Source organism: Pelodiscus sinensis, chromosome 4 (genome assembly GCF_052426305.1).
Source record: "Pelodiscus sinensis isolate ZL-2025 chromosome 4, ASM5242630v1, whole genome shotgun sequence".
Lineage (NCBI taxonomy): Eukaryota > Metazoa > Chordata > Testudines > Trionychidae > Pelodiscus > Pelodiscus sinensis.
The window spans coordinates 48,647,433-48,660,157 of NC_143055.1; the positions used below are offsets into that span (position 1 = coordinate 48,647,433).

General features: G+C 44.8%; 1 protein-coding gene across 1 annotated transcript in view; it reads right to left on the reverse strand.

Moving 5' to 3' along the window:
• Positions 1-1,417: 1,417 nt before the first annotated feature.
• The window catches only part of TXK (TXK tyrosine kinase), a 60,508-nt gene continuing 49,200 nt past the window's right edge, over positions 1,418-12,725 (reverse strand). Inside the window, exons 13-15 of the mRNA XM_075930463.2 lie at positions 8,615-8,733; positions 7,638-7,795; positions 1,418-6,438 (exon numbers count right to left, since the gene is read on the reverse strand). Of these exons, the coding sequence (XP_075786578.2) occupies positions 6,370-6,438; positions 7,638-7,795; positions 8,615-8,733 (346 nt within the window). The 3' untranslated portion in view covers positions 1,418-6,369. The remainder of the gene's footprint in view (positions 6,439-7,637; positions 7,796-8,614; positions 8,734-12,725) is intronic.

Sequence of the window (12,725 nt, forward strand, 5' to 3'; positions counted from 1 at the left end):
TACATATGCAGCCAACAACTGACTGGAAGTATCTGTTTCTGTTCTGCACAGCGAGTCAGCTCAGCACATCTCAGTCAACTTCCCTAAAAGGCTCGGTTCTGTAGAGAAGTCACTCACCCAGGTTTACTGCTGATGAAGCACTGTTCTAGCTCCCTGGATCAGTGTCAGCAGTTACTCTAGCACATGTATGCTCAAGACCATAGACGTGCGCACGGGATGTGCCAGGTGTGCCCAGGCACACCCTAATGTCTCGGGCCGGCTAGAAAGGGATTTGTGATGGGGCGCCACAGCCCCTCATTTTAAATTCCCTGTGGCTATCTACAGGGCACTGTGGGGCAGAGAGAGAGCATGCGCGGCATCCTCAAACACCACCCAACAGGTGAGAGGGTAGACGCCCAGGCGTGGCATGACATCAGGTCCGGGACTTTAAAACTGCACTGCCTAGCTCCAGAGGCAGCTGGGGCCTGACTACACACACCGGCCCGAGCCATTTTTGCGGCCCGGGCTCCTGCCACAGCACAGCCCCCCGAGGCACCCCCACCTGGCCCAGCAGCACCATGCGGCCCCTCGGATGTGCCCCCGCCCGGCCTCGCAGCACTGCGCAGCCTCCCTGGGGGCGCCCCCGCCCGCCCGGCAGCACTGCGTGGCCTCCCCCGGGGCGCCCCTGCCCAGCCCGGCAGCACCGTGTGGCACCCCTGAGACACCCCGGGCTATGGCCTGGCCGGCCTGTAGTTTGGGCCGACTTTGACTCCAGCCCTGCAAGCTGGAAGGCAGAAGCCGAAGGTAAGGTAAGGGAGGGGAGGGGGGGGGGGAAATAAGAGTGGGGAGAGGAAGGGGAGAACAATAAGATGAGGGAGGGGGGCAGGTCAGCAAAAGAAAGGGGAAGGCACCAAGGGACAGGGTAGCGGAGACACAAATGCCAGGGGGCCAAGTGCAGACAATGAGGAAAAGGGCAGGAGGGGAGGTGTCAGTGGGAGGGGGACAGGGTGATGCTGGGAGAGGAGAGGGTAAGGGTATTGGGGGTTAGAGGGGAGAGGGGGAGGTTCTGGGAGAAGGCTTGAAAGAAGGGATGGGCATGTGGAAGGCAGGGATGGAGCAAGTCATGTGTGAGGGCACGGGCATGAGGAGACTGGGGGCAGAAGGTGGTGAGGGGGAGGGCATCAGGGAAAAAGAGGGCAAAGGGGGCACAGAAACTGAGGGAAGGGGAGGCACCAGGAGGGTGTAGGCTAAGGGAAGGCAGGTGCCAGGAGATTATGGGGGTGAAGCAGAAGGGTAGAGACCTGCAGGGGAGGGACCAGCACCAGAGGAGAGAGACAGGGCAGGTGTGTAGAGGAAGGTGTTAGAAGAGGGGTAGCTCACCTGATCAGAGTGGGGCTACTGGAGGAGTGGGCACAGGGGGGAGAGACGGGCTGGTGGAGGGGGGGCAGGTCTCAGGAAGGCTGAGGGCAGTGAGAGAAGGGCAGGAGTCAGGACAGCAGAGGAGGGTGAGGGGTTGGGGGGCAGCAGGCACCAGGGGAGCTGATGGAGCAAGGGGAGGAGACATGGCAGCAGAGGGGAAAGGTAAAGTTTTATAAGATATTTATTAATAACTTGGGTGTCACAATGGCACATCCAAACAAGCCACATTAACTCAATACTGGCGCACAACACAAAATTCATTCTGCTCATGGGAGGAAACTCTTGGAGGGAACACTTCCCCCAGCCTCTCCACTCCCGAGTTAATGTCACACACGTTGGGTTAATGCAATTGCAGGATAGGTGCATGAGGGGGATTTGGTGGGGGCCAAATTAATCCCTATTGGTAGGAGGATGGTGGGAAAAGTCCGGGAGCGGGGGGGGGGGGGGGCTGTCACATGACATCTTTTACTTCTGGTCACATGTCCATCTTACCCTGAGAATGTTACCTCCAGAGGTGTGGCCCATGGGGCTCAAGGGTGTGGCCAATGGGGACCAAAGTACATTTTAAAATAATTCTTTGGGTGCACACTCTAATTAAATGTGCTGTGCACGCCTATGCTCAAGACAACGGATTCAGCCCAGTAACCAGTGGGACTTTCTATTCCCCCTTCAACTGGACAAACCCTTCTTTTATATACTGATACAAACAAGTTACATATTGTCCTTTGACACTGTTACTTACCATCCTTTATCTTGTACTAACTGGTTCAAGCAAAACATCTCTATCCATCACCATGTCATCCTGACCTTTTCTTTAAGAGTGATTAGTATGTTCTTGTACCATTTTGGAGAGTGTGTTTACACCATAAACCTGAATCGAGGTATTCTGGCACTACCCTTCTGAAATGTATTTACATGAATACTTAATGCCTTGTGTTTTTGTAGTGCCAGTCTTGCTCTTGCCAAATTAATCTGCTTTGTAACTGGACAGAACCTGAGTTGGCTGGACTCTTGATAACTCTGTTTAATATTAGCAGGCCTTGTCTCTGTTTGGGCCTCAAGTCTTACACTAGGCCTTTTATACCAGGCCCCATAGCTCAGGCTCTCTTTCTTCCATACTAGTCACTTTTTACGTTACTTTCTAATACTGAACGTATTGGATGACTAAGCAAATTATAGCTCAGCACAGGTTTGCCAGATGGTTTAATCAAAAATACCAAACCCCTCTCCCTCCCCCCCAAAAAAGAAAACACCGGGGAAACAATTCTGTTGAGGGGGGGAAAATTAAATAATAAAACAGCATTAAAACAGCATGGCCCCTTTCAGAGTGTGTACAGAGTCAGAATAGTGATAGGAACAGGGGCACGGTTGTGCACTAATACCCAGGGAAGGCATTGCTTCCCCTTGGTCTTTAGGCTTTTTGCTGGCAGCCATTTTTTCTTGATCAAGCCAGAATGCAGCTTCCCTGTGGAACCAGGTAAGCAGGAGGTCTGGGAGTTTCAGAGGCCCAGGCCTGTCGTAGGGTTGCCAGGTGTCTAGTATTTTCTCCTCCTGGCCAGGAAAAAAAATCAGAAAATACCGGACATTTTAGGTGTCCGGTATTTTCTGAAATTTTTTTACTGGACAGGAGGTGAAAATACCGGACTGTCTGGGTCAATACCAGACACCTGGCAACCCTAGCTCAACATAGCAGAGAAACGTGTGGAAACATTTGAGAAATGTGTGTGTATTCACTGTGGAGCAGTCACAAGCACAGCTTTCAGCCCTCCCATTGCTTATATTTTTTGTTTTCATAATTGGGTGATATCTCCTAGCTACATATTGGCAAACAGTAACAAACCAATGCATAGCAAAATCACTTCAGTATGATCTCTTAGAACTTCTCATGCAATGTGCAACATGCTAGCGTGGAGCTAGAACCATACTTGTATACTTTGCAATATGGATATCATTTCATTGTTTTATTCATACAGCAACACCTGCTGAAAAAAGTAGCACATCACGAGGGGGCAGAAAGATTTCAGTAATTAAATGGAAAACTTGCAGCCACTGTGCTCTTTCAGACACACTACTCTTTTTTTCTCCTGGCTTTAGTACATTGTACCATTCTGAATTCAACATGCATTTGAGATGGGATGAAATATGTACTACATGAGTCAAATGTAAGTGCAAACAGTGGTATAGTTTTGTTAAAATTCTTTTAAAAGGTTATGTAAGGGAACCAGGAATTCTAGTTTCTCTTGAAACTGAGATGCTTTCACAGTGCAGGTGAAAGAACTGGCAACTGGGTAATTAAACATTTCCTCTTCAATGTTTACATTCTTCAAATAACTGCAGGTGATCATATTGCCTGCAAGTATTGCACACTATTACCATCGCTGGGAGTTACCCAGGCTTATGTCAGAACTGAATGTAGTCCAATGATTCTATCATTGGGCATAATTCCAAAAACTGTGACAATGTTTATTTTTATTTAGAATTTAAAAAGGTAAAACTGTAGAAGTTATGCAGAATTCAACTGTTCTTCAATCAATAGGTTTTAAGTATTTTGTCTCCCCACAAATTGCTGTAAAATACAAATAGACACATGCATCTATGCATAAAAAAAATACATATGATTATAGATGCAGTATGCGAGTTATTTAGTTTCCTTTTTCTTTAGTGCTCTGCTATTTCTCTTCCCTCTCCTAAATTTAACAGATAGTCCCAACTACAAACAATAAGCTTTTTTTACGCTAACATTAGTCACCACAAATATATAATGTACAGGAGAAGTTACCAATGCACTTGTTGTTCACAGGATTCCAATTATAATAAATATTGGTCACACAAATTGGCCAGATAACTTATCTTTTTGCTATGATTTTGCAAAAATCTATTTATGCCACACACATGCAAAAAGGTTCTATTTTCCTGCTATTTCTTCAGTTTGTTCATTGGCATGCCACAGGAGGGGATTCAGTGTAGGTGAATGAAGGCGGGCATTAGGTAAGTATGCACATCAGCAAGAGGCGGAAAGGTAGCATGGGAAACTGCCTTGGAGAAAGCAGGCACAGGCTTGCAGGAAATGGTGGTTGTTTTCTCATGCTCCTAAAGAACGAAGGCAGGCACCTTCACCAGGTAGCAGCTTCTAAATTGTTACAGGGTAGTGTTCCATTCAGATGGGGCTTAAGAACCTCTATGATACCTGCCTCTTCCTGCATACCTGCCCACCCCTTCTCTAAGAGAATGTATAGTACACAAACAATGTAAGCTCTGTTTCCCTTTAATGGCTGGTCTACTAGATGACAATAGCTTACTATTGCTAATATCTTAAGTTGCTCTTTTAAATCAAATAACAGAAGCCTGTGTTGCAGTGTGGTCCCGTGTTCAAATATGTCTGACTACCGAGAGAGAGATATGAAGAAGAGCTCTGCATAGCTCAAAAGCTTGACTTTTTCACCAGCAGATGTTGGTTCAATAAAAGATACTATCTTGCTCACCTTGTTTTTCTAGTACTCTTATAGAAGTCTATTATGAGTATATAAGTCTTTCCTGCTGCTACCTGTCCTTATTCCCCAATCAATGAGCCATACCAATTAACAAATGATTTCTTCATCAATGGCACTGTTGCAGAGTTTAGTGTAAATCTGCCACATAATGCAGAAGGGTTTCTTATGCAGTTTAAATCTACGTACCATGTATTCTTCCTCCTGTTATTCCTCTCAAGTATAGATATGATCATCATGAATCTGGTCTTGATTTGCACTATCAATCTTGCATCAAAAGATTAAAAGCCCAACCCCAGTTCTCTGAACTAAACATTTTCCCCAAAACATTAAAGAAGTGGTGAACTCTGAAAGTGAAAACAGACTAAACTGCACAGTGTAACCCTGGGTATATTAATCAGTGAAGAATATTGGTAGGGTATAAACAAAATGGAGTCTTTATGACCTCCATTTTGTGAGAGGGATAGAATTCAGTTATAGAACACAAGTTTTCCCACCAAGCCAGTGTTTGCACTCAGTCCACTTTTTGCACTCCTCTCAAACATTGTCCCCTTGAAGTTGCACTCATTCCTCAAGGTTGCACACATCCCGCTGAACTGCTGCACATGACCTTGATTTAATGCACTCAGTACACAAGTCTCTTTTCCCACCTAAGAGCCAGTAAAAGCCTTAGGCAGAAGAAGGCTTGGGTTCCTTTTTCCTTTCCTTCCCGTTCCGTTCCTTTTTTGGTTTCTTCTGTTCCTGTTTTATTTAACATTTATGGACATTGTGGTATATGTGGATCCTGTTGTGTGATTAACTTACGTGGCACCTGCGTGTGCAGATATCCCATGTGAGGGGATCAGGCTGGAGTTAGCAGCAGCTGGACTTTTGTCACCTTTCCACAACCCTTCTGGACCGAGTGACTCTACTGAAGGGTTAGTCACCACTGTATCCACAGAAGAGCCATTGTCCAGACAGTTGAGGATCACCTAGCAGCCTTACGTCAACAGGCTTCGAGGGATCTCCTCGCTGGTCCTCCTCCGAGGCTTCAAAATAGCCAAAGAGTTGTAGGTCGTGAGCTCCGACGGTGAGATTGTAACATATATTCCATTTTGTCTACGGTCTTTTCTATCTTTTTCTGTTTCTAGGGATAGGGCGAGTTATATTCGAAGCTGTTCCTGTGTTTGCTATTTTAAAGTCTTTAAAATATATGGTTTGGCCCTAAATTTGTGTGTGTCTGTCATTTAGACAAAGAGGTCCCCGGTGATAGAGATTAAGGATTTATCAGGCAAGATAAAGGCTTCTTGATTCAGGGACAATTAATATCTTCAGTCAGAGCGAGTCGAATTTATATTCAAATTCATTTCATAATTGTTACAGCGTTAGATTCTTAGTGCTGCTGATTGATGTAACTAGCTAAGGCTGTAAAAGATTGAGAACCACCACACGAGCAGCTTTGTGCTATCTCTGCAATGAGAATAGCTAGGAGGAGACCGTCTGATTATCCAGTCTCTGCTATAACTGAGAGGGTCTGCAGCAGCTCAGCAAAAGCAGGGCGACCTGCAGGTTTCTGAAAAACAAAGCAAAGGGTAACTCTAAGGTACAGCCTGATCTGACATAAAAGTAGACTTTTCATAAGCAGAATACCTAGAACACCGTTACACATGTACATTTTCAGAAAGAAAAGTTGTATGTTATCATCTGGAGGAAAATCATGGCTTTGTAATATAAATGTGCTAGCTGATGGGAGTGCTTTCTGAACAACAGCATCACGAGCATAGACGCATTTGGAATGTAAATCTAAGGGCAAGTATACTCTCAAGTGCTACATTCATGCAGCTACACCATGGGAGACAGAAACTATGTCTGAAAAAATGAGGAAGAATGGCTCTTGCGCAAGAGGAGAGTTTTGCACAAAAAGGAGCCGCCTACACAGCTCCTTTTTGCGCAAAAGCCTCTTACACAAAAACAGCCCCTAATTAATTACGCAAATGAAGCGTGGCAATATGCTAATCTGTGCTTCATTTGCATAGGCTTTTGTGCAAGAGAGGTGCATTGTAGATGTAGCCATGGAGAAGTGCATCTTATGGAAGAATACAAATTACTAGAGGCTAGTTGGTCATATTGAGAGGGCATTCCATATAAAGAAGCAAGTCAAGAAAAAAGCACAGATAATTGCTTATCTGTGAGGCAGATAAACATGGCACCAAGTCAAGCATCATTAGCAAAACAGGAGGAATGTGGAAGAGGTGGAATAAGATAGCAGAGCCAGAGTCTTTGCTGCCCTGAACACTGTATGAACACGTGCAGGATGGATGTAAAACAGTGGGAAATCAGAATGGCAATTGTTTATACAGACTCTGCACATGCGTTGTACTCACATAAATGACTGCACAAGGCACTGGACAACAGAACTGTGCACCAGATCCAACATATAAGCAGGGAAACAATTTTTAAGGTCTTGATGATGTGGAATAGGGAGAAGGGGATAGAGAAGGGGAAAATGAGAAGGGTCCAGACAGAGGGTCGTGAGTTCAGATTAAGTAGTGAATATATTAATATGTATTGGTTTTAATAGTTAAAAGAAACAGAAGCTTCTAATATTAGCCAGGATACATGAAAAACACATAAAAGATTCTGCGAATATCACAGAATGGAAGTTGGTGTTGAATTTCTCGCTCTTAATGACTGTCTTTAACTGTAGATCTAGAATGACAACCCTGGCAGTGGAATATCAATACATAGAACATGAAAATAAGAGAAACATACCTCATGCCAGCAGCTGTACATGACTTTGTACACAGTGAGTGATGCCAGATGTGGTTGATAAAGTCTGTAACCTTTGGAAATCTCATGGACAACTTCAGAATTTGACTTATTTTCAAAAGGCATTTTGCCCTCTGTAAAAACTTCCCACATTAAAACTCCTAGAAATAATACAGAAAATTAAATGTTCACAAAACTATTCTATCATAATAAGAAGGAGGAACACCAGAGATTTTCTTTCATGGAACATCTGAGCTGTATTGAAAGAGAGGACCAGATTGAGAGAGAGGGCCAGACCTGTCCTCAGCTGAAGTAAATGAGAATAGCTACATTGACTTAAATGTAGCTGCACCAATTTATAATATGGAGCTGTAGCCAGGGTCACTGACAGCCTCCGTGAGCCTCTGGGCAAGGTGGAGGGGCTGATTCTGCACTTCCAGAAGAGGAGGGGCCTCAGGTGGAAGGAATGGGACAGAGGCAGCCAGTTCCCAGCACTGCTTGGAGCATGGAATGGCCCCATCTTCCCTCAGAGCTGCACAGAGCAAGCCGTGTGGTGCTCCAGCAGTAATTTAAAGGGCCACAGTACAATGGTGGCAGCTGGGTGCCCAAGGCCCCTTTGAATCACTGGGCCGTGTGGCAACTGCGCCTTTTGCCCCTTCCCTCACCTCCCCAGTTGGCAGGCCTGGATGTACCAATACTATGATGGTAAACGGGAGAGGGTTTAGCCATGAGAATAACTAAAGGATTAGAAAGCATGCCTTATAGTGATAGATTAAAAAAGTTTAATCTATTTAGTTTAAGAAAGAGAAGATTAAGAGAAGACTTGATTACAATCTATAAAGATCTACCTGGGGAACAAATAGATTCATTACAACTCAAGATAAATTATTTCTTATACAAATACACCTACTATAGTTATGTTCTGCAGTTTTTATAAGAAAAGTGAGGAGTTGCAAATTAGTTTAAACTGATCCACTCACCAAATGACCAGACATCAGATTTGCTGCTGTACTTGTTGAAATGAAAAACTTCAGGAGATGACCATTTGACTGGAAATTTGGCACCTGAAGAGCTGATATATTCATCATCGAGAACATATCTAAAGAAAACCAGGTAACATGTATTTAAATTAGAGTTCAGGTTGCACCTCCGAAAACCAGCTCTTTCTGGTCCAGCAACATCTATCGTCCTGCCAGATACTTCTGGACCAACCAGGCTGGAGGCTAAGGGTTGGAGGGCCAGCTGGGGTCAGAAGCAAGAGGATCAGCAGTTTGGGAGCAAGGATAGAATCTCTCAGCAGCCTGCAGCAGTGCAGAGCCAGAGCCCCGTGGCAATTGCATGAAGCGTGGATCTGGGGCCAGAGCGCCACAGAAGCCCAAGGAGCATAGGGCTGAAGCCGGGGCGCTGCAGCAGGAGCCGGAGCCTGGGCCATCCAGAAAGCCAGCAGCAGCCGGGCAAGCAGCCCAGCCAGGTTGGGGATAGGGGAGGGCAAGGCAGGGTGCCTGGTAGGGCAGCCTGCCAGGAGCAAGCGATGGGCTTGGGGGCCAGTGGCAGGAGACCTCCCTTAGTCGGGCAAATTCTCTTGTTTGGGACCAGTCAGGTCCTGACAGTGCTGGACCAGGGAGGCCCAACCTATATTGGATAAATGTTTTAGTAGACCTATCCTTAAATGATTTATGATTATATAAAAACACTTACAGAAATATTGTGTCCATAGGGTAATACCTATTTCCTCTAAAGAATTCCAGCATGGATTAAGAGGCCCGTATACAGGAATTTCTGGGGGAGAGGGGGTGATTTTTTTGTAAATGTGGGCCACAAGGCTGCAAACGTACCCCTTGTAGTTCCTCAAGTGTGTTCCAGCAGGCCAAGGGAAGGCAGTAGTGGCGCACTGCTTGAGCCTCCCTCCCCCATGCTCTGGTCAGCCAGGGGAAGCTGGGGCTGATTTTCCTTCTCTCCCCCAAAGGCGAGGCCCAGCCTCACTCCTGGCCTTACTCCTGGGGAGAAAGGGAATCTGCGTTCACATCCTTTCCACCCCTGGCCCTGTGTACGGGCCTGCTAACGTTAGGATCCCAATTTCTGATTTTGCAGGATGCAAAGGTTTATTTACAGAGACCTCATTGGAATAGCAGAACTACAGGCACTTAAAAGATTTGGTTTTCCAAAGTACTAAAGGTAATAGAAGCTACTGGGTTCTCAGCACTTTTGAAAACAAGATCACTTCTATACATGTGAGACAGGGAGTGCATATCCCGCACTTTAAGGGGGGGGACTAAGACTTGTGGGCGGAGGAAGTCCCACCCCTTCACTCAGACTGGGCATGCTTCAAGTGCTAGAACAGTATAAAAGGCAGCAGAGCAGCTCAGTCTGGGTGGATCAGAGAAGGACAAGGACCTCCTGCTGGAGCTCCTGAACTGCTGCAGCCAGCCACCCTGGCGGTGAGACCCGGAGACCCGGGTGACAGCCACAATGCAACCCGTGAGGAATTCCAGGGAGAAGAGGCTGAGGAGAGCTGGAAGACCCAGCTACCATATGGGATATTGATCCAAACAAAGCAGTAGGAAGTAACGCAGGGAGGGTGCAGGAGCAGCCTCTCCCACCCAGGTATCCTTGGCGTGTTTTGACTAGATTCCCTGCTGAGGGAGAGGCAGAATGTGCTGCTGTTCATAGGGCTGTGTAGACGCAGTTATTTTGACAGAAACCCTTCTTTTAAAATAACCCTTACTCCTTAAAAAAATGAGGTTTAATGGTTATTTCAAAAGAAGGGGTTTCTTTCAAAATAACTGCATCTACACAGCATTTTTTATTTTAAAATAGGGTATTTCGAAATACTGGCTGGACGCGATTATGCAAATGACGCACGGGAAATTCAAATCCACACTTCATTTGCAATTTCGCTTGTCTGCATTTGCATTCCTCTCTCGGAAGAGGAATGCAATGTAGACATACCCTAGGGATCAGGTCTAAACCTACTTCTTGAGAGACCCTTTATACAGCTAACACCCAGCTTGAAGGGGTAAGATCTGAGCTAGCCAATTGGGCATGTGGAAGGAATGCTCTTAGTGTGTGTGGTGGGGGACACCCATGCTGGAAAATACTGGAAGGACAGCAGCTCTCCCCAGGGCTGCCCAGTCCTGCTCTGCACCTGTCCTGATATAGTGCAATAAAAGCTCCTGGGGAGAGGAGGGGAAATCAGCCCCAGCCTTTCTCCATTTGGCCAGAGCATGAGGGAGGGAGACTGGGACAACATGCCACCACAACCTTCCCCAGCCTGTCCAGAATTGACCTCATAGGGTACTATAGGGGACCATGAGAGGTGCGTTCACATCCTTCACACATGCCCTCAGATTAAGAACAGATATTATACATGATCCATACTCAAAAAGATGTTCTGGAACATTTGTTTAGATATTGCACTTCCCAGCACTCATTCATGCTAGCTGCCATATCAGGGAGACACATTGCATGATTTTCCTTACACTTTATACCTGTTGTAGGGGTAAACTGAGGCAGTCCATGGTATTTTGCTAAGAACCCCTAAGCTATCCTAAATTCAGGGTAGGCCTGGGAATGCACAGCACAAGCAGTTAACATCATCCTGGTCATCCTAGCAACCACATTCCAAGAGGGCCTCACTCTGATAAGACCCTGGCTCGTACCAAAACAAACTTCACGGAAGTCGTTCTCACTGTCTCCTTTAATCCTAGATAAGCCTGAGATCCAAAGACTATGCCAATGTGAGGTGGTATCATCTCACAGTAGATGCATCATAGTTTCAACAGATAAAATTGCCATTAAAATGCTTGTCTTGTTTATGTTGGCTTATTTAGCTTGTTAGGAATAACTACCTGTATTATTGATAAGATGTTTAATTGGCAATGAGTGGAGCTGCTGTGTAACCTTCATAGTTTATTGGCTTATGTGCTCATTACGTCTTGCCGCCAGACCCTATCGAATTGCTTCTACTCTGCCTATCTGTTGCCTATATAATCTATGGTAATGTTTTAATTAACTAGTGCTCTCCAGGTTAACCCCTGGTTGGTACTCCACTAGCTCTGGTGCATAATAAATCCTCTGGTTGTTTTCACCTGCATCCAGAATGTCCAGAATTATTCCCGACACCTGTATATATAATAATAACTCCATTTACACAAGTAAAAATCACCTGTAATTCCATTAAAAACAACGAAGGAAAGATCAGATTCATAATCTCTAATTTGTTATTTCCTACTGACAGAATTCCGGATTAATTCACATGAGATTCACTTTTAGCCATGTGTGCTAAATTTTTCTGTCAGCAGAATTATGCATGTCACCAATACAGCTAATTAAATATTCAGATACTACAGAGTACAATGTAAATGTGCAGGAAGATTTGATTAGTTAGAATTATAGTAGCACTTTTTTTGGTAATTGATTTAAATAAAATGGTGAAAATCCCTTACAAAATAATGTATACCAAATCAAATCATTCATGATATGCACTCAAATCATGTGCATAAAAAGCTTTATATTAAATGCGTGAATTGAACTGCACATGGACATATGTCCCCGTAAATGCCGATACAGGCTTTGAGATTCACAAGGAGAGGCATAATTAAATCCCCCTTATTATACACTATTAAAAGTCGTCTCCATACTCTTGGCAAGCAAGTCAAAAATAAATTAATTATTCTGTCTCTTTTTAAATAGACTTTTCCAAGAATTTGTTGTACCTGACAATCAGTGGCAAGAAACTATGACATACATAAATTGTTAGTGAAATCTTCTACCTTGTTTCATGGCTAGCTATGCATTATCTGAGTTCTGCATATTAGTACAGATGGAGTTTTAGGGGGGCCCAGAGCATAATCTGAAACGCAGGCCTGCAACCCTTCCAAAAATGGCCTTGGAGATTAAAAAGTTTAAGAATAACCACAAATCATGAAACCAAGCATGCAAAAACACTGATGGAAGGCCTCGGGATGGTGGGTTTGGAAAGTGAGTCTGTCATATTCAGCTTGATATTGGAAGTTGTGGAAGACAGGAGGTTAATTCAACTTGACACTTCATCATTGCTAGTTGAAAATATTTCCAGTGTAGTTAAGATTC